This window comes from Manis pentadactyla, chromosome 18, assembly GCF_030020395.1.
Source record: "Manis pentadactyla isolate mManPen7 chromosome 18, mManPen7.hap1, whole genome shotgun sequence".
Classification (NCBI taxonomy): domain Eukaryota; kingdom Metazoa; phylum Chordata; class Mammalia; order Pholidota; family Manidae; genus Manis; species Manis pentadactyla.
This window is the reverse complement of record NC_080036.1, coordinates 28,504,383-28,531,101: the sequence shown is the minus strand read 5'-3', so window position 1 is coordinate 28,531,101 and position 26,719 is coordinate 28,504,383. Positions and strand designations below refer to the sequence as shown.

Below are 26,719 nucleotides of genomic sequence, written 5' to 3'. Positions count from 1 at the left end.
TGTGTTACTATCTTAGCTCTTCTATCCATGACATTGCACTTGGGATCAATGATCACTCCTGCTTGGGCTGGCAGAGCAGAGAACTGGAGGATCCTCGGTTTCAACAACATCCTAAGCTGCAATGCCAGCCCTAGCGGACCACGTCCAGACCTCCTCCTGCTCACACACTGCTTGCCTAAAACCACTACCGCTTGAGGGCTTCTCTACTGGTCTTAACTGATGCACCACCGCTCTCAGGGCCCAGTGCAGATGTCCTTCCATGGCCAAATCCTAGCCCTCTCTGAACTGCAATGCCAAAGCCCTCTTGGGTACCGTGCCCTACACACAGCTTCCATTCTGTCCGATGTCATCTGACTCAGACCCCCTGCCCAGCTTGTTTCCTCTGCCAGGCACACTCTCCCCCTGCCCCTCCCTGACAGCCTTGAGATCGCGATCAAATATCATGCCTTCAGATTGGCTCCTAACACCCTGCTGGTATTCTCTCCCATTCTTCTGTTTTATTGCACTTAATACTTACATATTTGCCATTATACACTTATTGGTGTGTCTGTTTAATGTCTGGCTCCCCCAGTAGACCGGGAGCTCCATGAGGGAGAAGTCTATGTGTTTCGTTCACTATTATGTATCCAGGACATATAATTATCACATATGAATGGCAGCCTATAAGTGTTAGTAAAAGGATTTTTAAAGACAATGCATCTCAGTTCAGAGAGGTTAGGTTAAGTAATAAGCTCAAGTTCAAATGGCTAGTAAAGCTGGATTTGAACTGAAGTTTATCTGTCTTATAAGCTCACCAAAAAACCTTCCGATAATTTGGTTTCCCTCAAATTTTTCCCTCAGAAAAAGAAGGGAAGAATTTATTTACCAAGTAAACACAAGTATCCAGTCTCTTGGATGGTTAAATTTCTCATTAAAAATTAGCAAGGTGAGTTTTTTGGTGCACAAATCCCATTTTCTTGTAAGTTTAGTGAATGAGACAGCCTCCCAGAGTGTGGTCAACTCAGGGGTACTGACAGTAGGAAGTTACAAAACCGGGACCCAGAACCTGACCCACACCAGACTGTGAATCAGCCTGGAACCAGAGTCCGTGCTTCACATAGCGCAGGGGGTGAGAGGCGAGACCACACCAGGAAAAAGAAGAGTTACACCCAGGAGAAACTGACTGAATTCGCTAATAAACATTGTCAAAGAATATGGGGAAATTTATGGGAACTTTTTAAAAGCTGTTTGACCAAGACAGCTCTGTTCCCTCAGCAGATTCTACCTTCAATGCAGAAGCAGAAACAGCCCGGGACCGTTCTCACCATGTGACGAGGGAGGTGGATCATGCAAATCTGAACCAAATGTTACCTCTTGATAAATTATATCAAAAGACCGAATACCCAAGAAAGGGAAGAACTCACAGCTTTCAAGAGACAAGAATGCTTTATTGGGTCCCTGGCATGCATCCAGCCCACCCACCCTCTCACTGTCTGACAGGCCCCGGAAGATGGTCTCACTTTTCACCACGAGAAATAAACTGGCGAGGCTCTGCTGGGGCTCCTCTACGGGCCTGGAATGCTGGTTTGAAGAGCTGCTATGAAGATGAGCTCCCTGACCTCAGCAGCAGAGAGACACAGAAGGAACAGAGTAGAGGAAGTCATCATGAGGGACACAGGAATGGAAGCTAGACTTCTGGCTGTGGTTAATCAATCACTGGGTCCCAGAAATGAAAGGGGCCAGACAGCCCCTAAGATATTACCTAGTTATTATCGTGACTAAAGACTTCGGTTGGGCAAACGGGCCCTTCTCAAGCTGCCGAGAGTCAAAACCTCCTATTTAATTTCCAGACCTTCAATGGAGAGTCAATTATATTTGAAGGAAAACCTCGTTTTAACACTTAGATTCATAGTGACCCTTCCACGCAGTCTTCCCCAATGGGGTCTGTGTCCACCTATCTAGGAACTATAAAAGGAAAGGGAAAATATGTCCACTTGGGGAAAGGAGCTCTGTAGGACACTGGCTCCAAGCTAATATCTGGGGACAATAGAAAAAGCATGTGGTCTACCAATCAAAGGGGACGATTAATAGACCAAATGTTGTGCCACAGTAGACCCAGTGGAATCTCAAAACCAACCTGGGGTTATTTTGAGTGTAGAGTTGAGATGCATGTATTTTGAAACAAGCACAATCCCCACAATGGCTGAGTTGCAGGTAAGAATGAATATGGTAGGATAGGACAAGCACAAGCCATTAGAACTTTCTCTCCCTACCAAAATGGTAAAGCAAACGTAATGCCATATCCCTGGGGAGAATCGTAGAAATCAGCGTTATCAAGGATTGAGAATGAATTCATAGTGAATTCATTCTCAATGTCCTACCACAGCTCAGCTTGGCAGGACAGACCACCATGAGGTCTTCAGATTGTTGTAAACGTTAAAAAGTGATGTCTCCAACCGCAGGCATAGTTCCAGAGATGGTCTTCTTGCCAAAGTAAATTCATCTGGTATGAATCCTTTGATGCAGTGAATTCATTTTTTCTCTGTTTTGTTGAATGAAGAACATCAGAAGCAATTCACCTTCACCGGCAGGGCAGCACTACAGCACTGCTGCTCTGGCTTAAAGACATGCAATGTCCAGCTCTGGGCCACCACCTGACCAGCACAGTGTTCCACCAGACTGTGGCCTCAGGCCGATTAGGGCCTGGAGATTGGCAGTTTCCCTAGATGCCTTGGTAAGACATACAGGAGTCAGAGACAGGAGATAAATCATGTGAAAATGCAAAGGTCTGTCCCCTGGATAAAGTTCCTGAGGGCTCAGGGGTCCACTGAGATCAGAATGATTTCCTCCACAATGTGGAACAAATTACTGCACCGGGAACTTCTTACCACTAAGGCCCAATTCCAGGCAAAATGATCGCTTTGGGACATCTTGCTCCAACCCGTTTACTGACTGTCCTAGAGGGCCACCAGCTTTGGAGCAAGAATGGCTCACCAGCTGAGAAACCCTTTGGTCCTGCCCCAAAGGTCACACGACTTGGCAGATGCAATGGTGCTGGGGAGCCGTGTGGAGCCCTGGCAGAGCAGAGTGCCATATGGAGCTTGTGACAAGTAACTATTACCCTTCTGAGACACAGCCCTCTGGTTTGCCACAGGGCTCTGGGAGAGCCCGAATGCTTAGCCACAGCGCACCAGGGGCTCACGCTGCCCCTCGTGAACATGGGCTGTCTGACCAGCCCGCCCAGTCAGGCACGGCCAGAGCACCCTACCAGTAGGTGGGGTTTCACTACACCATCAGGCTGACCGCTCCCGGACTGGGGGGTCCTGGCGAAGTGGGTGAATGCCTTAGGCCTCTACTCATTACTTTGCTTTTTCTGTAACGTGTGTTCTTTGATTGGATGCAGATATGGGGATACTATGGTTATGTTTATCACACTTGGTAAGTCTGTGGGTACTGATGGTAGGAGAGACATGACGCGTAAGGAAAGCAAATCTAACTCCGGAAGAAGGGCCCATGGTCAGGACAAATTCCTCTCTTCTTAAAGCCACAGGAATAGAGTGAGGGGAGTGGGACCTTGGAGCTGAAGGATGGCTTCACTCCAACAGGCAACCCCCTAGTCGAAACGCTAGTCCTCGTGACAGTTGTAGAAGTGGACTGCAGCCTCTGCCCATACCAGTTACCTACAGGTTGCAGAATTTCAACATGGGCTTGTGGTGAAGGAGGGAAGAGTATCCCTAGTGGCAATGGACTTTGGGGGACAGTAGCCCCGTCCATCACCCCGACTTAGCCATTGGATGTGGCCTTCGGTGGTCTCCCCAAGCAGAGAGGGATTTGCTTTGGGTTGTATGTGGGAAGGACAACATGTGTGTGAGTGTGCGTGCATGTGTAAGGGTATCTTCTGTGCCTACAAAGCCCTTTCTACCCTCCCTCTTGGCACCATCCTTCCGGTAAGAATCCCCATCCTTCGGAGAATGGCCTCTCTCCTGCTCTGTGATGCTCTGAGCTCTAGGGGGGAATCTGAATCTTGAGTGGAGGGAGACCCACGGGAGCCGACGGCCAGTTGGTGCCGACAGGCCGACGTCGGCAGCCCCTTGCAGGCAGGCTCTCTGGCCACGCTGGCTCTTGCCCTCCCCGCTCAAGGCCAGTGGTCCGCTGTTCCTTCGGTTCTGTGGGCTAGCCATCACCCTTCCCAGGAACCTTTTTTCCTTGCTTAAGTTGGTCTGAGTCCACATCTACTGCTCAACACCCAAGAAACCCGATGGAAAGAGGGTCTTTTGACTCAGCTCAGCGTTTGGCATAAAGGTGCTCAGTTTCGGTGTATGTCTGCTGAGTGAATGGACGAATGAATGAATGAACGATACTCCAGCTCTCAGTTCACCATGCAAGCTGGATACGCAGGCTGCGAGAGGTGGGGGCACACTGGGGCGAGAGGACAAAGGGAGTAAAGTCACCTGAGCACAAGAGGAGGTAGAAAAGTCAGAAATGTCAAAATGGAGGGGGTCAATGTCAGGCAAGGAAAGGCCAGGTGGTGGCCGGGGTCGGGAATGAGGAGCCTCTGCAGCCTGGGAAGCAGGAAAAGGCCAGTGAGCAGCTGAGAGGCAGATACTGGTCACCCCTGGGCCACTCATGCTGCAGCGAACACAGCTGGAGACACAGCGTGTCCCCAGAGCCCCCGGCTCTTCTCTTCCTCCCTGGACTCCCTGCTTTATATTCCTTTTCCAAGTGAAGGAGCAATTTCAAAGGCCTAAGTTCCCAGACACACCGCCAAGGGGCACAAGCCATCAGCCCTCAGTTATACCAGAAGCACTGACTGTCTAGCTGTGGCCACAGAAGGCTGACATTGAATGTCAGTCCAGGACGGATACATTTTTCCAGGGGCTGCAAGACGCCCCAGAGAGCCTGCCTGGTGAGAGGGGATCCTGACCCTAGATACCTACAAGCACATCAGATGAGGGCAAGCAGGATACACAGTCACTGCCTTTATTATAGTCCACAGGGAGCAGAGCAGCCCCAGGCCTCAAGGACGGGCTCTCAGGAATGACCGAGTGCTGGGCTGAGCACAGTAATTTCTTGGGAGCCCATATACGAGGCCCCAGAGCTGGAGCCCCAGGATCAAAAGCTAAGGCTATGAGCAAGTGTCCTAATTCCCAGGCTCAAAGACACCCCTCCACCCCAGCACGTGGGTGGGTTACATCCCTCCAAGAACTCCCGGGCCCTCTCTCCCAGCCCTTCATCCCTGGTCAAGAGGGGATGCAAAATTCAGTGTGACCCCACCTCTTCAGTCTGGAGTACAAGGTCCCTCAAAGTCAACACCTTCCCTCTGGCTGCAGCGGCTGACACAACCCTCATGCCAGCTCTCACCTCATGGGCAGAGGGCCTGGGAGAAGTAGGGGAGGATTGAGAGCCAGGGGTCTGCTTCTCAGCTGGGCACTGGTGGGCAGGTACAGAATCAGGTTAGGGAAGCCTTTGGGCAAGGGGACAAGCAGAGAGTCAGTGAAGGGCAGGCAGCAAGCTGCACTTGGGTTCAAAGCCAGGAGTGGGCACAGGGCGCAAGGGAGCATGGGAAGCAGGTGAGTACCTGAGTTATGGGGGCAGGAGGAGCACGAGCACACGTCACTGAAGACCACTGCACAAATAACGGGCTCTGGAAAGGCCCTGAGCCCCCTCTGGGCTCAGGGACAGGTTAGTCACAGGGGAAGCTGGCATGACTGAGGCAAAGCAGCTGGAAGGAGAAGACACCCTGAGAGCCACGCGGCCAGACACAGCAGAGGAAGCCTGGAGCCCCAAGCACAGGGCGGGATCAGGGCCAAGCGAGGGAAGAGGGTAAATGCTGGCCTGCATGCCCCCAGAGTACAACATTCACGGCAGGGTCTGACTGGGGCGAGGGGTTGGAGAACTCATGCAGAGGACTCGGGGGAGCCTCCAGCAGTGGCCAGTGTAAACTTCAAGGAGTGGCCTGGCACTCAGAGGTGGGGCCTGGGAGCCCCGAGTGATGATGGCGCCGGGAGAGGCCACTGGGCTGTCTGCCACGCGCCAGAGCCATTCGATGAGCAGCTGGCTGGAGAGAGGCTGCTCAGAGGGGCCCCCAGGGGGAGCCTCCTCCGCGCACTGTCTCCCGTCAGTCCCTTACTGGGGAGGTCTCCATCGGTTCAAGCTGCTTCCTTGCTGGTCTGCTGCTGAGTGGAGGCCCCCAGCCTCCTGTGCAGGCTACCGCATGCCCTGGGCCTTGAAGGCCCCCTCTTGAATGGGAGGCTGTCCCAGTAATTGGTTGGCGATGGCCTCTGAGGCCTGAGGGGTGGCCTTGGAGCTTGGGGCACTCTTCCGGGTGCCCTGGGGACTGGGGAGGCCTTTCTTCTGGGGCTGAGGACTCAGCTGGGAGCCCTTCCTGCCGGCAGATGGACTCTTGGAGCCTTTGGCCTTGGCTGGGGGGTGGGCAGCCTCCAGGCCCTTGAGGGGTTTTAGCCCCAGCATCTCACAGAAGCTGTTGCACTGGTGGGAGGAAGCAAACTGGTCCAGCAGGGCAGGGGAGCAGCTCTCCTTGAGGCCTTGGTATCTGCAGCCAAACAGGGAGAGCTGAGGAGGAGTCCCACCCAGGCTGAGAGTCCATGACCCAGGGAACACCCTACCCCACCCGGGGGTTCTGGGGAGTCTACCTGGGTGCTACAGTACATAGTAGCATCCAAAACCTCAATTCTAAACCGAAGTTTCATTACGCCCAGGCTCAGGGAATTTGTGCCAGGACACAAATCGGTGTGAGGGCGATCTGCCTTTTTCACTCAAATCGGGGAGGATTCCAGGCCCTCACTCTCCTCACGGGGCCCTTGCTCATCTGCATCAAGTGAGAGGCAAGAGGAGCAGGTCCGTGGGCTCCCAGGAGTGCAGGTGATCCTTTGTGTGGGTGTCAAAGCTGCTGGTCCAGACCTGGGGTCAGGGCCACAACAGGTGGGGGGTGGCAGCCCCTGGGACATTACTATGTGGCCACAGGTGCAAGTCTGGGACCATGCAGACACAGGCCTAGCACCTCAGGGATGGAGAATCACAAGAACTTTGACATTTTACACCCTGAGAAGATTCACAGATGGCATTCTGTCTCCAAGGCCACTCACCCTCGCAGTTTGGTAGCAATCTGCACGTCGGTCATCTTCCAGTCAACCCCTGCAAAGAGAGAAAATGGGGAGTTGATGGCACTGGGCTGGGCTGGTGGCCCGTGCCCCCAGGAGGACATCACTTCCACAGGGGACTGACTTGCTGGGTCTCAGGCGCCCTCTTGCTGGGCCATCTCCCAGGGAGGGCAGCTTCTCTGCATTATTGCTAGTAATAACATTCCCATTTTTATAAGTGAGGAGATGAGCTCTGAGTGAAGTGATTGGAGCAAAGTCACATTTATTTAATAAATGAGCACTGACTATGTGCAATGCCCCAAGTTCAGCTCTTCTTACTCCTGGACCCAGACATCCTGCCCCTGCTGGATGAGATTAGGTCACAAACTGGGCTGGCCTCTTGCTCTGAGCTGACACTTCCTCCTTCTCCTGAACAGATTAGCCTATCTGGGCAAGAGAGAGAAGGTGGGAACGTGAAGGTAAATTGGGGCCAGACCAGCAGATATGTGACACTGGATGGGACTGGCTTCTATTTACTCATTAAGGCGTGAGCAAGCACTCCAGGAAGCCAAGGTGGTCTTCTAGGTGAAGACAGCCTTGGAAGAAAGAGCCTGGCAAAATGGGGACAGAAGAGAAAGCTTCTCCACCCTGGTGGGTCCACCCCAGCATCTTAGCATTCTTGCATTACACCTGTGATCCTCTTTCCCCATTTTCAAACTAACGAGTTCTTCCAGGAACTTGCCTAGGAATGAACAGGCTGAATACCATTTGACAGAGTGGCACAAATGTGGGCTTGAGAATCAGACAGACCTGTATTCACATTTCAGCTCTGTCACTTTCGAGTTGCGTGAACATGTCAAGTTGCTTACGATCTCTAATCCTCAACTATAAAACTGGGGATAACACTGCCCATCTTGCAGGAGTATTAAGAAGATCACAGCATGCATAGGACTCTAATTTAGTGTGCAAAACTATAAACTAGTGTGTAGTTATGCAACCAATGTTAATTTCTTTGTCATTTCTCTGTCAGCATTTATCACATTCCGTTCTGCATTATGAGAACAAAGACTGCTTCCACTTGTGCAGGATTTTAGTTTGCAGAAGCTTTCACAAATAGTCTCATGTAATCCCCAAAACAAGTCTGACAGGCAGGGAGGATATTATTCCTAGAGAGGAAAAGGAAGCTGAAGCCTAGAGAGACTAAGGGACCTAACCTGTTTGGGCTTCACTTTTCTTCTCAATACAATAGAGACCCAACTAGAAAACCATGAGACCTTAGACTTAAATTGATTTTCTTTGACCCCCCCAAGTCTCTCTACCGTATCATATTGTCATCTCATTGTAGACATTGGTATACTTATCACAACTTCTTGAGGACCATGACTATTCCTAATTCACCTTTCTATCTCTCCAGTATTTAGTAAATGTTGGATAGACAGGATAAAAAAGGAAGGAAGGACAAATTCATGAGTTAACAAAGAGAGTGAATAATAACACTCCTCCCCCAGTATATGGGGTTGTATATACATTACTTACTGTATAGTTTAACCCCAGTGAAAAGCACATTTGAGCTAGTTTTCAAACTCTGGCCCTTGGCTTTCTCACTTACTTACATCAGAGACAAAATGTAATGATGTGTCATTCCTAGCACTCTTCTCCTCCCACTGCGGAGGAAATGTCATCTTTTCCTCTCCTCTGCCCACTTAAGGAGAGCAGGCCAGGAAGCATCGGTCAGAGAGTGAAGGCAGATTCGTGCTCCCGACCTGTCTTTGTTGGGGGGAATGTGAGTAATGATGGAAGGAATAGAAATAAACTAAAAAGAAGCCAGAGAGATTCTGTTGGTTTACATACTAAAAAGCTAATAAAGATGGAGGAGGAGGAGGAAGAGGAGGGAGGGACAGTAAAGCCCCCTGTTCGGGGGTAGGAGAGAGTCTGGGAAGGACCGAGAGAGAGACAGCCTAGAGCAACGCGCAGGGAGCAAAGGGAGGCAGGAGATTTTGCAAATGTGGCTGTGGGTTTTGAATTACATCCCATGTAATAGTTTCTGAGATGAATTTCTTTTGGATTCTAAGTGGAGCCTGGGATGCACTCCTTTAAATGCGACTGCAGTCACAGGACTGAGCCTCAGGAGGCCCGGTATGTGCGAGGGCTGCATACAGAATGGTCCCTGTTCAACCTACTCTGCAAGGTTACTGAGAAAAGCAAAAGAGAATAAACACAAAAGCAGACTAGTAAGCAGGCACTGTGGCCCTGCCCTCCACATGCTCTCACACACAGCGGCATGCACACGCTCACACCCTCCTACCTGCCAGATCTGTGACGAGGAAGCTGCCATTCGTCCACAGATAGAGCCAGTGCTGGAAGGTCCGGCACTTCTGCGCGGCCTCCGGACTGCTAGATGCTGCCGGAGCTGCAGCGCCGCCCCCCTCCCGGGAGCAGAACGACTCCAGGGGCTTGCCCAGATCCTCCTCCAGGGTAGCGTACGGGATGTTGTTGGCGGGCCGGTAGATCAGGTACAGTGGGATGATCCTAGACACAGGTTCACCCTGCCGTGAGCGGCAAGCCTGGCCCCAGAGGGATCCGCCCTCCACCTCAGGTTTATCCTTTATACTCTTTTATATCCTCAGTTATACCCTCGAAGGGAGGGTCCTTCCAAGAAAGGAATTCTCAACTCTGCGACTAGAGGGGAGTAAATGGGGGGAGCTCCACCCTGAGTTCAGGCCACTGGCTGCGGAGTCCTGTCCATTCTCTGAGGCCAGTGGGATTAGAGGTGAACCATGCACCGTCCCAGGAGGACCCTGTGCTTGGGTGAGGGACTGAGACCAGTACATGTCAAACAGAAAGGACACCTCTGGAGAGGATGCAACCAAAATGCAGCTCAATGTCAATCCCAATATTCAAGAGTCAGAGTGCAGATCTCGAAATGGAAACAATGACCATTTATAGCGGATTCCTACAAAAGATCACGCTGACTCTGCCTGCCTACCACAGGAGAGTCCTAACCAGTCTGCCGATGCTTACCTACCCCATCACCTTCAGAGAGACCCAGAACCTGCAGAGCCCAAACTCTGCAACCAGCAAACTAGGCTAAGGGGTGGGGAAGTCAGGTGGGCAGGAGGAGGCTGAAGACCAGAGGAGAGGCTCTTCTAAAGTGGGCAGTGAATCCCGAGTCTTTACTTCTAGAGTTTGTGGGACCGTTGGGCTGAGCATGGATGGGGTTAGCTGTGGGCCCACCGTGTACACGGCCGTAACTTGGGAGGGTCCCCGCAAGACCATGAGAGCACTGTTCTCCACGGACACTCGAGCCAACAGGCCTGCCCCCTGCACACGCCTCCCTGCGCACTTACTCAGGCACCTCCCCAAAGCCAGGCAGGACCTGGGCCTCCGCTGCGAAGATCCTGCAGTACTCCCGGCTCATGTTCTGGATCTTACACCCCTGCGGATTGAAGAGAGCCGAGCACGATCGGCAAGGAAGCTCCCCATTCTCCATGGTGCCTAGCTCTGAGGGGGAGGGCATCTGCCGGAAGACGGCTAGAGCATTCCAGACCCCCTGGTGGGGGGGCAGGGTTCACTCCCTCCCTGCCCTGCTCTGCACCTCATTTTTCTTATTTGTTAAACAAAAGGCTGTGGACTTGTTTTCAAGGTGGCTTCCAAACTGCATTTCCTGGAGCCCTGGTGATAGGTGGCAATGCCCTGGGGGCCATGCTGTGGAGCAAGGACGATGCTGACTGGGCAGAGCACAGACCATCCAGCCACCCACAGTCACTCCCCTTTTATCTCTTATATAAGGTTTCTGTGCAAGACATATTTGAGGACAGTGGGAAGGTTTCTACTGCAAAAGTATCATTTAAAAACTATGGCTCCAGAGATGTAGCCTGTGTATGGATGGGGCACAGGGATGGGACATGGTACCTGAATGGTGACATCATAGTTCCTGCCCAGGAGCGAAGCCTCACTGCTGGGTCCAAACACAAGCAGGCTGGTCACCTTGATGATGCACGTGCGGCCCGACTCGAAGATGGGTTCCAGTCCGTAGATGACCTTGGCCCGGGAGGCCTTCCGAAGGCCGTACCCCTGTGCACCCCCTCGCAGCTCCTCGCTCACCAGACGCCCAAAGAGCTTGTCCCCCCAGCATCCAGAGTCAGCCAGACCCTTAGCAAACACCATGGGGGTCATCTCAATCTCTTCTCCAACTGAAGGGGAACAAGAAAAATGTGGAAAACTAGAAGCTCCTGCCAGACTGAGATGGGCTCTGTAGGGCAGGAAAGGCCGGATGGCCTCCCGCCCTGCCACTCTGACGTGCCCGCTCTCTGTCCATCACTGCTCCTCGGTGTGCACCAGGAGTCCCCTACCAGACTGTGAGCTCCTGAGAGCAGGGACTGCATCTGATGCAGCCTGCCACTCAACAGGGCCCAAGTGTGCCCACACACAGTAAGGACTCGGTCAGTTCTGCGGAAGGCAGGGCTCTTCTGTGGAAGAGGCAGACAACATAGAACACCACTATTACTTCTTTTTAGAACTAGGTGTTCTGATCAAATAAATCTCAACCATCTCAACCAACATGTTTGACTGAACCAAGAGGTTTGCAGGACCAATCCAGAAGTGAGCACTCCCAGAGCTAAATACCATTTCCCACTAGAAGGAACCGGACTGGCTAGACCCAAAACAACTCGTCAGACCAGAAAGCAGAGAAGCTATAAAAAAATACCAAGGTTGCCAAAGGACACAGGTGCCAACCTTCTGAAGGGACTCCCAGGGACCAAAATCAAGGAGTCTTACCAACAAAAAATAATAATTTCTGCAATGTACTGAAGATATCAAATGTTGTGTTCACAATTGTGATTGAAAAAAACTCACCCCTGCCCCCACAAAAAAGCAAACCTCACTGGTGACCTTTGAGGATGCTGGGGCACCAACCCAGGGTAACCACATAACTGTTCCTTCTTTACAGAAAAATTTCAATGTGAAGAAGGGATGATAGAATTAAAATTCTCCACCTTGCAAACCCTAATGAAATAATGGATTCAGGCAATAACCGGTGACCTCTAAAACCCCTAGATAATGACAGGGGTTCTACCATATACAATTTCCCAACTTTTAAAAGGGACTGATGGGGCAGAAAACACCTGAATGAACCCAGGGATCAATCTTAACAATACTAAAAGTAAAACAATCTGACATTATGTGCCTGCAGACAGGATGCAAAGGAACGGCACGCATGCCTGAGGTGTCCTTGCCAAAACCAAGCCCAAATCTGACCGATTACTAGCTAAGACAAAGCACACGAATGAACGTGCTGGATGGTGACATAATCAGCTAAATGTAAGAAATTCTATACATCAACAAACAAGTGACAACAATAAACATCAACAAAGAATACGGCATCAAACAAACGAGTAAGTGGCAAAGAGGGAAAGCAAATGAGGGAAGAACAGTTATCTTTTAGAGACTTGAGAGATACATCAGCCAAGAGCAGCCAGTGGCTCCTAATTCAAACAGACCGCGGTTTTGAAGTAGTTGGGGAGATCTGATTGTGTAACTGATATTACAGAATAATCGTTGAATTTTTAGGTGTGAGGTTATTTCTGATATTTATTAAATTTGAATTGGTACCTGGACAATTGCACTGGCAGAATGAATGAAGGGATCAATGCATTAAGCAGCAGGTGGAGCCTCTGGAAACCCCTCCATCACCAGCTGCCTTCTCGGTCCTAATCCTCTTGCAGGAGCAATAGTGACTCTCCCTCTAATGTCTGAGCCTTAGCTTATCAATCTGGGGGCATATCATAATCACCAGGGAACCTACTGCGATGCAATTTCCCTAGGTCCTTCCCCAGGGTTCGTGACTAAGTGTATCTGCAACAGGGCCCAAGAAACTGCACCTTTAGCAGGCTGCCTGAGTGAACCTAACGCAGAAATCCACTGACCACCGTGAGAAGCTCTGGGAAGGGAGCTGGCAGAACACGATGGGCCCTGGTGCACAGTCCTGCCCTTGGTCAAGGGCCCTGACATGGGTGAGGGCCCAGGCTGAAGGAACTCCTTGTGGCCCAGAGTCACTCCTCCTCCACGGTCTTCTGAAATAGCAGGTCCTCCTCCTGAAGCCATGCCCTCCCCTAGGAGGCAAGCACAGCTGCACATGGGGGTGTACAGATGCCACCTTCCTAAAGTTCCCCCCTGTGCTTAGCAGGGGTAGAGCCAGAGGCCCACCCACTCCTCCCCCAGAGGGGCACCATACCTTCACCTTCTTCCCTGGAGATGAATCCTGACAACACTATGCAGAGAAAAAGGAGAGAAAGCAGCTGTGCTCAGGCTGGTCTGCCCAGAGAGAGCACCATCTCCGCAAAGATGACTGCTGCCCTCCCTCGGAAGCCGGCCGGACACAGACCCAGGGGCACACTCACCTTCGGGGCTGAGGCAGAAGTCAGTGGATGCCGAGCCATGCTCATTCTGGATGGTGCATCGATACACACCGCAGTCCACGGGCGACGCCTGCACGATGGCCAAGGCCGCTGGCCCCTCGTCCCCTGCACTGCAGAAGGGGATGATCCTGTCATGAGGGCCATCACAGGGCACAGCCCAGGGCCAGACTGCAGTCCTGAGGCTCCTCACCCCGCACACAGAGGCTGCTGTGAGCCCAGCTCTGAGAGCTCTGGGGCAGGTGGTGAGAGGCCCTGGGTCAAGAGCTGGTCCTGGTCACATGGCCTGGTTTGCAGTGCGGACACTTGCCAGCTGTGTGACTTTGGGCAAGTGACATAATCCCTGTGAGACTCGATTTTCTCCTCTCTGTATGGGAATACTAGAATCCCCCTCTAGGGCCACTGTGAGGATTGAGGGAGGTGACAGACCCAAAATGCTAGGACAATGTCCACATTCGTGCTGTGGTCAGGGAGCCAGGTCAGGTGGGGGCGGCACACGCTGGCTTACCTTCTGCCCACCTCGCCCACTGGGCGCTGATCCTTGGCCCAGGTCAAGACTGAGTTACTAACAATGTTGAAAAACTGGCACCAGAGCTTCAGGCTGCCCGAGGCATCCGGAAACTGCTCCACCCGAATCTTCCGGATTACCTGGGGGGCTGAGGCAGGGACCCCGTTAGGAGGAACAAGCCACTGTTCCTGCACCTCCTTCCCTCTCTGGCCCTGCTCCTGCTTCACTGGGCGTCCTTGGTGGGACAGGCTGAGAGAACACAGGATTCAGGTCTCCTCGCAAGCCCACTACTTCGCAGCCCCCAGCTGCACCCCACGTATCTGAGGCTTTTGCCCTGACCCCACAGCACACAGCTGAAAAGAACTGAGTGCCCGGGAGAGCCTCACCGCCCAGGACACAGAGAGCAGCCACGACGGGGCTTCCGTCTGCGCTCGGGGCCCCTAGCTCCAGAACCTGCGTTTGAGTCCTGCCCCTACACACACCCACGGGCAACTCTGCAGAGAGGGATCCCGGTGAGGGGAAGGAGGGCAGAGCTGGAACGTCACTGAAGCAGGCCTGGGGCAAAGGTGCCTGATTCATCCCGCGCCCTTACCCCTCACCGTGTTATGCAGTTGGCACCATTACCATCTCAGAGCCAGGACAAGAGCTAGCCTTTCTGATCCTAAAGCCTAACTGTGAAGGGTCTAGGGCGGCAGCCTAAGTCCCCAGGGGCGCGTGCCCCCAGCAGCCCTCTCCAGCGAGCCTTGCCTGCCCCTCCCCATTGCTCACCTTTCAGCAGGGCTTCAGCTTTCCTCGGCTGGTTGGGGGCCTCCTGCCTGCCTTCACCCAGGGCTTGCTCTGCGTCCAGACCGCCAGCTCTGGGGCTGGAGCCCGGGGGGTCTCCCAGCGCAGGCTCCTCCTCTGCCCGCGGCACCTCCAGCGTGCCTGCCTTTCTGCCCTGGGGAGGGGAGCGCTTCTCCCGCGCCAGAGTCCCAGGGGACCCAGGGGCAAGGCCCTTCCTGGGCCCCCGGGGGGAAACTGTGGGGCTCTCCCTTTCTTCAGGCTTGGTTGCCTCTCCGTCTCCCGCCGCTCTGACCTTAGGGAGAAATCTCTTCCTCCGGGCTCCCAGGGCCAGTTCCTCGGGTGTAGCTGCGGGGAGACCTGCCAGAGCCTCCCCTGGGGGCTCGTCCCCTTGAAAGGGCTCCTGGGCTCCGCTCTCCGTTGAGAGGACTCCCTGACCGGAGGCTGCCTGCCCACCCTCCTCCAGCAGCGGGCCACCCATGCTGCTCTCCTGGGAGGCCCCCAGGAGGCCAGGCGCCCCAAAGGAGCCCTCACCCTCACCCTCACTGGACGCTTCTGAGGGCAGCCCAGGGCCTTCCTCCTCACCCACCACTATGGCAGGGACAGTGAGGGCACTGGGGCCGGGGGCCCGGGCAGCAGCCAGGGCCTGGCGGCCGGCCTGCACCTCCCTGTCCAGGAGACCTGTGAGGCGGCGGGAGGTGCAGGGGCTCAGCAGCAGGGTCTGCGCGCTCCGCACCAGGTGGTCGTTCTCCACGTGCTCCAGGATGCGCCTCGACGTCCGGGGACTCAGCCCAGCCACTTCCACGGAGGGGAGCAGAGTGGGCGAGGGGGCCAGACCGCCGGTGGCAGCTTCCTCCTGGGAATCCGGGCTGGATAGCTTCAGCAGCAGAAGCAAGTAGTTCTTCAGGGAATCGATGAGGCCGGGGTCACAGCTCCGGGGCCCTGGGATCCTCCCTTCCACGCCCGGCACCTCGGCACAGGCGCCCTCACTGCTGGCGGCCATGCTTTCCGGCGGGTGATGCTGGGGGTGGGTCCCAGGCCCCAGGGGCAGGGGCCTGGCAGCACTCGGCAAGGCCTGGTCCCCAGGGGGCAGGAAGGCGGCCGCGCTCCGGCGCTGAGCAGTCGGAGGGCTGGGCGGCCCCTCCCGTGAGCTGTGGGTCAGGCCAGTCCCAGGAGAAGAGGGCAGGGTGGGCGCCTCTGGGCGCAGGCCGGCCGGAGGGCAGCCGCCCAGATCCGCAGACGGCACTGCCGCCGGCCGCTCCTCCCTCGGGCGCTGGAACGGGCCGCCCTCTGGCTTGTCCCCGCCTGGACCTGACGGCTCTAGCCCCCGACGTCTCTCTCCGCCCATCTTTTCCAAACTCCCCTCAGGAGGCCGCTGTGCCGCGAGCGTGAGGCTCCCTGCCGGGGGACCCGGGGAGGCTTCCTCACAGCGCCCGGGGGCGGCCCTCTCAGACCCGGGCACGGGACCACGCTCCTCGGGGGCAGGCGGCCCTTGTGGGGCCCGCTCAGGACGCTCCGTGATCTGCGGGGACCTAGGACCCTCGGCAGGCGGGCGTCCGGGCGCTCCGGACGGTGGGCGGTGGCTGGGCGCGGACTTCTCCGGCGGACCTTCTAAGGCTGTGGGCGAGCTCCCCGCCGACTGAGTCCCCTCGCGGTCCGGATTCCCTCTACCGCGCCGTGTCCTTCCCGCCGGTGCTCCAGCTCCTGCCGGCACCGCCGCACCCTGCTGGGAGCTCCCGCCTGACTCTGGCCTCTCGCTTCCTCGTGTCACAGTGCCCTCGTGTGTCCCCCTGTCTGCCTGCGTCCTCCGCGCGGTTCGCACTCTGTCCCCCAGCGTCCTCCCATCCGCCTGCACCTTCCCATCGGCCTCTGTGCGCCTCCTGCCCCCAGCTTCCCGGTCAGCCAGCGTCCTCCTGTCCTCCTGGCTTTCTGTATCCATGGGCTCAGTGGCGCCCTGACCTCCTGACATGCTGCAGCCAGCAGAGCCCACCTCGGAACTGTTGTTGGCTGACGTGGTAGGAGCCACGGTTGCCTGGGACTCTGGGACCTGAGAACACATGATAAAAGCAAGAGCTTAACTACATGGACCGAGGACCTTTCCAGTGTGGCACCCCAGCCTCCTCTGCTCTCACCAGAACTGCCCTGATGGGACTCCTGCCACCTGGTTTCTCAGGACTTCTAGGGTTTGGGAAGCAAAGGACATGTGACAAAGTCCCAAGCCCACCCACCCTGGTCCCTGAGCCCAGAATCTAGACCAGGAATACCCAGCATCCAGGTCTAGCTCTGGCCCTCGTGTCCTCTCCCCGAAGAAACCCTCCTTCCCTGAAAGAGCCTGCTCATGCGTCATCCCAGCCCTCCCCCTGCCGTCTGGACGAGAGTATCCTCAGGAACAGATAAAATAATTAATGGCATTATATAAAATTTAACTTATAAATTACTACCTAAAAAGATTTCTAAGTATCAGAAGACCCACACACAAAACCAAAGCAAACAGAACATATAATGAAAGACTTTAAAATACATATAATTAAACTACTATTTAAATTAAGTATAGAATTTGAAGCCATTTTACTGAATATGGAATTTTGAATGAATGGTATGAATATGGGAAAAATAAAAGAGTTTGGTGACTCTCAGAAACCGTCAAATATAAGTGTGACTGACCAAAGAATTTTAATAAAAATGTTCATACAACTTCTCTGACAACCAGTAAGGTACAACCAGATAAGAACTCCTTGAAGCCAATAAACAGCAATTACTAATGTATTAGGACCCTCTTTTACCTTCTGGTATTCTAGGATTAGGAAATACTAATACGGATATGAGATCTATAAATTTACAAAGAAAATTCTGACTTTGCACACAAAATTTATGAGAACAGAACTTCTGGTTAAAGCTATTTTCCTTCCTCCCCTCCCCCAGCCTGACCAGTCCCTGAGTCCTACTGAACCTACTTCTCAGTATCTCAGTATCCATTCCCTTCTGTCTCCACTGCCAACTACCTAAACCAAGCTGGCAAAAACTCTATCTCGCCTGGACTACTGGAAAGCCTCCTAATCGGTATCCACAGCTCTGCTCTTTGCCTCTGCTAAACTCTTGCCCTCACTGCAGCGCAAATGGTCTTTCCTAAACACAAATCTGACTGACACTCCCTTACTTAAAATCCTCTCAGTGGTTTACCATCACTTACAGGATAAACCCAAAAGCCCTATCCTAAAAGAGCAAAAACTTAAAGAACACTCCCTGTTGCCTAGGGCATGGGGAAACAGGTATCAACATAGCCAATTTGGATTATCTACGAGAACTAAAAATACTTGTATTCTCTGACCCAACAATTCCATTCCTAGGAAGTTACCCCTTGATACTTTTTTGTGCAAATGGACTTACACACAAGGATGTAGGACATTCACTGCAGCATACTTTATAACAGCAGAAGACCAGAAATCGCCTTAATTTCTTCAATACAGAACTGATTCAATACTTTTGGTAGACCCATATTCCAAATAAATTTTTTAAAATATGGGTGTATCAAATCCAAACAAAAAAGCAGGGTATGGGGTAGAAGACATAATACGCAACCTTTGTGCGGAAAATACACAGACACACACAGATTTGTAAATGGACAGAAAACAGTTCTGGGAGGATACCCACAAAGCCAGTTCCAGCAACTGACTTCAGGAAGAGGAACTGAGTGGTGGGGGTAAGGAATTCAGGAAGGCAATAGTCTCTACATACCTTTTGTATTTCTACAATTTTATATAATTTGCATATGACACATTCAACAAAATTCAATTATAAATGAAAATAGGTGAATAAAACCATGTGTGATCAATGAGACCCATCCTTCAGCAAGGGTCCTAGATCTCTCTCTCCAGGTTCAACTCACGGGCTCCTCCACCCAACAAAACTAACTTATGGTGCTGACTGCTGCACTATTTTATAACCACTTTGTGTATTTTTTCTCTGCTGGACATCCTCAGCCGTCTTAGTGCCTGGAGGCCTCCTCATCCTTGAACATCTCACTCAAGTTTCTTCTGTTCTTTGAAGACCTCTGAGTTCCCTCCTCCACCCCTCCAAAAAAAAAAAGTGGCTTCCTCCCCTATGCGCCCATGGCAAATGGACCTAACTCCACCATCATCCCTCATTCTGTGTGGCACCTATTGGTTTCACGCGTGTGTCACGGGCTAATCTGTGAATTTGTCCCCTCTGAAGAGGGCCAGCACAAGCCCAAGGTTAGAGCCCATCAACAAAAACTATACAGCAAATGACTGACTGAATCCTTCCCGTGCACTTCCACGGTGGCTGAGCTCTCTAAGCGCTATAGGGTGTGTGTGTCTATGTCTGGAACTATGTGGGGATAGGAGAAGGAATGTCATGCATTCTTAAGAATGAAAATTATGTGAGCAGGGGTGAACCCAGCTGGTTCTCTGAGAGCTTTTTCACTGCGAAGAACATGAGTAGGTTTAATTTGCCAACCTGTCTATCTTCCCCATAAATTCTCAGAGTTAAGGATACAGTCAGGTTCACCTGCATATCCTTCACAGGCCCAAACACATAAGAGGTTTACAGGAATGAGCTACTAACTGACAAGTACCATGGCTTGTAACCCTCTAAGAGGGCAGGGCCCGGGAGCATTGGTGTTGGGAGGTAGGGGATGAAACCAGGAGCCTAACGGGGATAGTCCAGGGAAGTGTCAAGGACCTGGAATCTCCTTCCCCTGAAACCCAGACCCAAGGCTGATGCTGAGGCTTTATCATCTTTAAATGTTTGGTAGAATTGCCAATGAAACTATCTGGCCCTAAAGATTTCTTTTTTTGGAAGACTTTTAACAAGTTCAATTTCTGCAACACTCACAGGATTTTTCAAGTTATCTTATTTCAGTTTTGCATGATTTTGGCAGTTCATGGTTTTTAAAGAATTCATCTATTTCATCTAAATTGTTGAATTTAAATGCATGGTTTTCATAGTAGTACTTTATTATTCTTTTAATGCTTGCAGGGCCTCTAGTGATACTCTGTTTCATTCTTTAAAAAAAACTTTATTGAGGTATAATTGACAAACAAAACTCATATATATTTAAGGGTATACTTTGATGTTTTGATATACCTATATATTGTGAAATGATCACCATAATCAAGCCCCTCTTTTATTCTTAATACTGGCAATTTGTGTCTTCTCTCATTTTTTTTTTTTCCTGAGTCTTGCTAGAGGTTTATCAATATTACTGATCTTTCCAAATAACTAGCTTTTGGTTTATTTTCTCCATAATTTTTCTGTTTTCAGTTTCATTGTTTTCTCTTTTCTTCTTTATTTCTTTCCTTCTGCTTGCTTTTGGTTTATTTTGCTCATCCTTTTCTAGATTCTCAGCATGGGAGCTTAGATTATCGATTTCAGAACTTTTTTTTCCTAATACAAATATTTAATGTTATAAATTTTCCTAAAAACACTGACTTAGCAGTATCCAAAATTTTGCTATCTTGCATTTTCACTTCCATTCAGTTCAAAATATTTTCTAATTGCCCTTAAAACTTTGCTCTTTGACCCATAAAAGTGTTTCATTTAATTTAAAAGTGTTTGGAGATTTTCCTACTATCATTCTGTCTTTGATTTCTAACTTAATTCTGTTTCTGTCACAGAATATTCTTTGTATGCTTTCAATTATTTTGTATTTGTTAAGGTCTGTTTACAACCCAGGATATGATATATTTTAGTGAATGCTTTATATGCATTTGAAAAGAATAAGTGTTCTCTTGTTATTACATGGGATTTTCAACGTGTCTATTAGATCCAGCTGGTTGATATTGCTGTTCGGTTCTCTCTTCTATTCTTGGTGATTTTCTGTCTACTAGTTCAACCAATTACTGAGAAACGCTGAAGTCTCCAACTATCATTGCTTATTTGTTTATGTTGCCTTTCAGTTCTGCCAGTTTTTGCTTCATGTATTTTGAAGCTCTGTTGTTAGCAGCAAACATATTTTTTGTTTGGTTTGGTTTTCTTGAATTGACCCCTTTATCATTATGTAATTCACTAGTTTTTTGCTGGTAATTTTCTTTGCACTGAAGTCTACTTTGTCTCATATTAATATGGCCACTCCAGTTTTCAACTTACTAGTGTTTGTACAGTATATATTTTCTATTATTTTACTTTTAGCCTACCTGTGTCTTTATAGTTGAAATTGATTTCTTTAAAAAAGCATAGAGTTGAGAATATTTTTTGATCCATTCTCACAATTTCTATCTTTTACTTGGTGTGTTTAGACCACTTACATATAGTGTAATTATTTATATTTTGGATTTATGTCAACTATTTTATTTGTTTTCTATTCATTCCCTCTGATTTTCCTCCCTCTCTTCCCCTTTCCCTGTTTTCTATTAGATTATTTGAACTTTTTTTTAGAATTCCAGTTCAACATATGTTGTGAATTCTACTATATTTCTCTATATAGTATTTTAATTGTTGCTCTAGGGCTTACAATATTTATATACTTAACTTCCCACAGTCTACTTATAGTCAACGAAAATTTTACCATTTTTAGTGAAATGTATTAATCTTTCCATCATATAGGTCCCTTTATATTGCAGTTTTATGTATTACATTTAATATATTAGAAACTCTAGCAGATGTTACAATTTGTACTTTTTACTCTCAAACATATTTTAAGAATTTAAGAGAATAATAATCTATTATGTTTACCCAAATATTTACCACTTCTGTTTCCTTAATTCTTAATAATACATGTTTCCTTTTGGTATCATTTCCCTTCTATCTGTAAAACTTACTTTGGCAATTCTTTTAGAAGAGGTCTGCTAGCAGTGTATTCCCTTAGTTTTACTTCATTTGGGAATAGTTTTACTTCACCTTCAGTACCGAAAGATATTTTTTGTTGAATGTAGAATATACATTGTTTTTCTTTCAGCTGTTAAAAAATATTATTCTACTTCCTTTTAACCTCCATTGTTCCAATGGGAAATCTGCAAGCACTTGAGTCATTGTTCCCCTCTAAGTAACACCTTGTTTTTCTCTCTGACTACTTTCAATGTTTTTGTTGTTGTCTTTAGTTCTTGGCAATTTGATTATGATGTTTTTTGGCATGATATTCTGTGGGTGCATCTTATTTGGGGTTTGCTGAACTTCTTGTTCTGTAGGTTTGTATCTTTTGACAAATTTGAGAAGTTTTCAGCCATTGTTTCTTTTTCGGCACCACACTCTATCCTTCTGGGTCTCCAATGACACAAATGTTAGCCATTTTGATATTGTAGCACAGGTCCCTGAGGCTCTAGTCATTTCTTTTTCCTATCTTTTTTCCCTTCTGTTATTCAGATTGAATAATTTGTATTGGTCTATCTTCAAGTTCACCAACTCTTTCTGTTCATCTTAGTTCTGCCATTGTGCCCAACCAGCAAGTCTTTTTCTTTCAGTTATTGTATTTTTCAGTTCTAAAATTAACATTTGGTTCTTCATATCTTGTATTTCTTTGCCAGGTCTTTCTATCTTTCTGCTTATTCCTAAAGTGTTCACCCTTACTTTTTGTCACATTTTTATAGAAGCTGTCTTAAAAATCAGATAATTCCAACATTGCTGCCATCTTGACATTGGCATTCCTTAGTTGTCTTTTCCTATACAAGTTAATATTTTTCAGATTTTTTCATAAGCCAAGTAATTCTTATATCCTGGACATTTTTAACATTATGAGACTCTGTTTCTTATATAAATCCCATGAAAAACATTAATATTTTTGTGTTAGCAAACAATCAACTTGGTTGTGTTCAGGCTGCAAATTCCATTCAGTCTTGCAAGGCTGCAGTTTCAAGGTCAGGCCTATTTGCAAAGCCTTTGCAGCACTATGCAGACCTGTCCTGTGTGTGTGCCACCCAGCAGCCAGTCTGGGACTTGGATAATGATCTCTCAGTTCACCGGTCAAAGTTTTTGGTACACTGCTCAGAACCAGATCCATGCATGAACAGCTTGGGAATAAGCCTACGAATCTATAAGTAGCTTATAAAGTCCCTCTCCCCATCCTCTCCCTCTCCATGATCTCTCCTGTACTTCCTGGGTCCTCAGGGCTCTCTTTTCCTTCCCCTGGACAGATAGCTGGGGCTTCACTGACCCACCTCTATCACGTACTTTCACACATAAGCCTGTGTCCTGGGCCGAAGAAGATGTCCAATAGGGAAAAAGAGCAACAAGGACTTATCCCGCCCTCTTGGTACTACAGCTTCTCTGAATGGAGGGGATTCCCTTCCCTCAAAGTTTAGGCACCTGTGAACTCTGCTCTCACGACTTGTCACCACCAGGAGACCCCTTTCCCATCCTTGAGCTTCATCTAAAAGGCTTCTCCTGGAGCTCTTCCTCTCCATGCTGATGCTTATTTCTGATTTTCTGATTATATTAAGACCAGGCCAGGGAATATCAGAAGATGTATAAAAGGGAAAAAGGGTGAATACTGCTGGTTCCATGGTACTTTGAATTCTTGTCTTCTCCCCCAATCTGTCTGCTACTATTTGCTTATCAAGTCATCAAATAGCTGCATCATGCATTTTGCCCATTTTAACTGTATTCAATGGGAAATATAGGGTGGAATTTGTTTAATCCATACCATCCAAAACTGGAACTGTCAAAACAAACTAAATTTAGTATTAACTGCTGTATTTTTCAGTTCTGTACTTCTAGTTAGTTCATTTTTAAGTTTTTATCTCTTTTTATACCTTCTAGTTCTTTGCTGAACTTTTCAATCTTGTCTTTTTACCATCTTGAGTATACGAAGAATAGTTTTAGTTCTGTAGTTCATGTCTGATAATTCCAAAGGCTAGAAATCCCTGTGAATACATTTATAGTTCTTGCTATTTCTGCTGGTTCTTTTTCATGTTTTCTTCTCTTTTTGTGCCTGCTTATCTTTATTTGGGTGCCAATACTATATTTGAAACACTTTTTAAAAGTCATTTGAGGCTTAAGATGATGCTAACATCCTCCAGATGATTTTTTTTTTGGTATCATTAATCTACAATTACATGAGGAACATTATGTTTACTAGACTCCCCCCTTCACCAAGTTCCCCCCACATTCCCCATTGTAGTCGCTGTCCATCAGCGTAGTAAGATGCTGTAGAATCCCTACTTGTCTTCTCTGTGTTGTACAGCCCTCCCTGTGTGCCCTCCACATTATACATGCTAATCATAAGGCCCCCTTTCTTCTCCCCCCACCATCCTTCCCTTCCCACCCATCCTGCCCAGTCCCTTTCCCTTTGGTAACTGTTAGTCCATTCTTGGGTTCTGTGAGTCTTCTGGTGTTTTGCTCCTTCAGTTTTTTCTTTGTTCTTACACTGCACATATGAGTGAAATAATTTAATACTTGTCTTTCCTCCAGTTGATTTTTGTTTGCTTCTGCCAGGTGCTTGAGGGTACCAAGTACCTTGAATCAACTTAATCTAATTTCAGGGATTGAGCTATTTCTTAATCACCCAGGTAACTCAGAGTTAAGCCTCAATTCCTATGATGGTAATTTACTTCTGGTTCCCTTATTCCTAGGCCTTCAGGGCCCCAGCACAAGGGTTTGCCAGAGGTACCGCTCATGAGACCACAGACTCCAATTTCTGTCTCACTAGTCCCATGAGGCTGTCCAAACACTGCTGAGCCTCCTTCTCCTCTTCTGGAGTAGCAAACAACCTCTGGATAAAAGCTGCGCCAAAAGCTGGCCTTGCCATTCTGGATTTCCATCTTCTCCCCGATCCTAGGCCAGTAATTCTTCACTTTGCTAGCTCCCCAATGCCCTCAAGCAGACATCTTTATATTTTTCCCAGCTTTACTAGTTGTCCTCTGCAGGACAGTGGATCTGAATTACCTCACCCAGCACTACTGGGAGCTAATATTCAGTAAGTGTTAGTTCTCTCCCCTTTCTATCTGACCCCAAGCCTGGGTGATGTCACAGTTACTGCTAAACAAACCAAAGCAGAACACAAGACACAGAAGAGAGGAAAAAGTGCTGGAAAGCTTTAAGGGCATCTAGGCACTAAGAGCAGGACAGGCAGGTTTTACAGTCCTTCTCTAGCCCACCACCTTCCCTTTGCTTTTCATCCTTCCAAGAATGTCTTCCTTCCTCTCTTTCACCTTTCGAATTTTCTATCTGGGGATATTACAGGCATTCTCTTATATTTTAAAAAAATCTATTTGATGTTTTTCTACTATGGTATTTCCAGCAACAAATCCTACACATGCTGGCAACCAATCTGGCGTCTTCCCAGTGACTGCAGACCTTCCCTAATGACGGCAGAACCACCCCACCCTCTTTTCTTGGAAACCTACTGCAGTAGCTGTTTACCACATCTTCTTTGCACTTAGATTTGCTGTATGTCTAATCCCCTGATTCATTAGATAATTCCTCAAGGCCAGGGTTGTTTCTCTCCTCAAGCCCTTTCCCTTCAACAGCTCTCAGAAAATACCCATTCTCATGTATTCTCTGAAAACCAAAGAGACCTTCTTATGGGAGGGGAGTTTCTACATCTTGAGATGATCATCCTCAGGACTACGGGGTTTCACAAGAGACCCTCTGAAGTCTCACGATTCAACAGAGCTCTCCCATGCCTACACTGCTCCCTCCAAGGATTTGGGCAGATGGGGCACTCCACCATGTCTTCACACTCCTGAGCTCAGCCACAGAGATCTGGGCAAGTCTCAGAGGAGATCTCAGGTTATGGTACTAAAAAGCAGCCTTTGAGGGCACTGAAGGCCAGTCCCTATTCACCAAATACCATGAAGGCAAGACTTTTTCTGCCCAAGGAAACAGCTGTCTGAAGAGCATGGCTAGGCTCAACGGGAAGGTGTTTGGACATTCTTAACAACCCAAAAGTCCTCAGTTCTAGCATGTGTTCCTCATCCCTATCCAAGATAGAAGTCCAACTTGAGGTGCCAGAGACACCCCTTATTTCCAGGAAAGAAAATCAGGACAGAGTAGGAAAGCAGTGGCACAGTACTCCAGAAGCAGAGACCCTTAATGTACCTAGCCCTGCCCTGTGTGGGGAAAATGGAAGTTCCTGTGGCCAGGATCCTCGCCTGACCCTCAACTACTTGCTGATGTCACTGGCCTGCTGCTAGGCGACTGCTCCCACAACCATAGACAATAAGCTATTATTGACTGAGTCACTATATAAAGAGCTCTGCCCAGTGCTCTGGGCACAGGCAGAGATGGAGGAGGATTATGGACCTGCAGACTGTTGAATGCAGACATGATTCTAGTGCACAACCTATTGCCAGGAGAATAAAGCCGGTAATAAACCCTTTTACCCTTAGAATGTTGTAATTTCTCAGTCCCACTGAATCTATAGTCAACTTGTCCAGAACCAAAACCCTCAGGCAAAACACCCTAACAAGAGATATGCTGAGCCCCTATGAAGAAAACAACAGAACTTAAAGAGACCAGAAAAAAGGCTTTAATTATGGAAAGAAATACCATGGTCTCAGATGAGAAAACTAAATATTAAGATGTTGATTTTTCCCAATTAATTCTTATACTTAGTGCAATCCCAATCAAAACACCAGTGATATAGAAATAGAAAGCCTGGTCTGGGGGTAGGAACAAAAAGTAACAGAGATCTTTTCAGGTGGTAGAAATGTTCTAAAACTGGATTGTGGTCATGGCTGCATAACTCTGAATTGTACACTTCAAATAGGTGACTTTTGTGGTAGATAAATTATACCTCAATAAAGCTATGCAAAAATATATATCTAACAAGATTCACTGAAAGACCATGAAAAATGCAAATCTGACTTTAGTTTTCCATGAGAGGATTTAATGCTTTTTCTTTTTTTTTGGATTTAATGCTTTTTAAATGGTGAATATAAAAATACAAGATAAAAAACAATGTATCTTGGAGTCTGAAGAATTTCAAACAACAATTCCACAATTTTCCTAGAGGAATAAACAAGCAAGAATAGCTAAGAAAG

The 26,719-nt window shown here is 48.9% G+C and overlaps 1 protein-coding gene across 7 annotated transcripts in view; it reads right to left on the bottom strand.

Annotated features, from left to right (window-relative positions):
* Positions 1 to 1,406: 1,406 nt before the first annotated feature.
* ALPK3 (alpha kinase 3) overlaps positions 1,407 to 26,719 on the bottom strand; it is a 47,996-nt gene continuing 22,683 nt past the window's right edge. For all 7 annotated transcript variants that reach the window (XM_057494826.1, XM_057494827.1, XM_057494832.1 and 4 more), the window contains 9 exons: positions 14,772 to 16,830; positions 14,004 to 14,151; positions 13,481 to 13,608; positions 13,315 to 13,350; positions 10,992 to 11,272; positions 10,427 to 10,515; positions 9,385 to 9,608; positions 7,086 to 7,134; positions 1,407 to 6,532 (listed from right to left, as the gene is read on the bottom strand). In XM_057494826.1, coding sequence (XP_057350809.1) covers positions 6,187 to 6,532; positions 7,086 to 7,134; positions 9,385 to 9,608; positions 10,427 to 10,515; positions 10,992 to 11,272; positions 13,315 to 13,350; positions 13,481 to 13,608; positions 14,004 to 14,151; positions 14,772 to 16,830 — 3,360 coding nt within the window. In that variant the 3' untranslated portion in view covers positions 1,407 to 6,186. The remainder of the gene's footprint in view (positions 6,533 to 7,085; positions 7,135 to 9,384; positions 9,609 to 10,426; positions 10,516 to 10,991; positions 11,273 to 13,314; positions 13,351 to 13,480; positions 13,609 to 14,003; positions 14,152 to 14,771; positions 16,831 to 26,719) is intronic.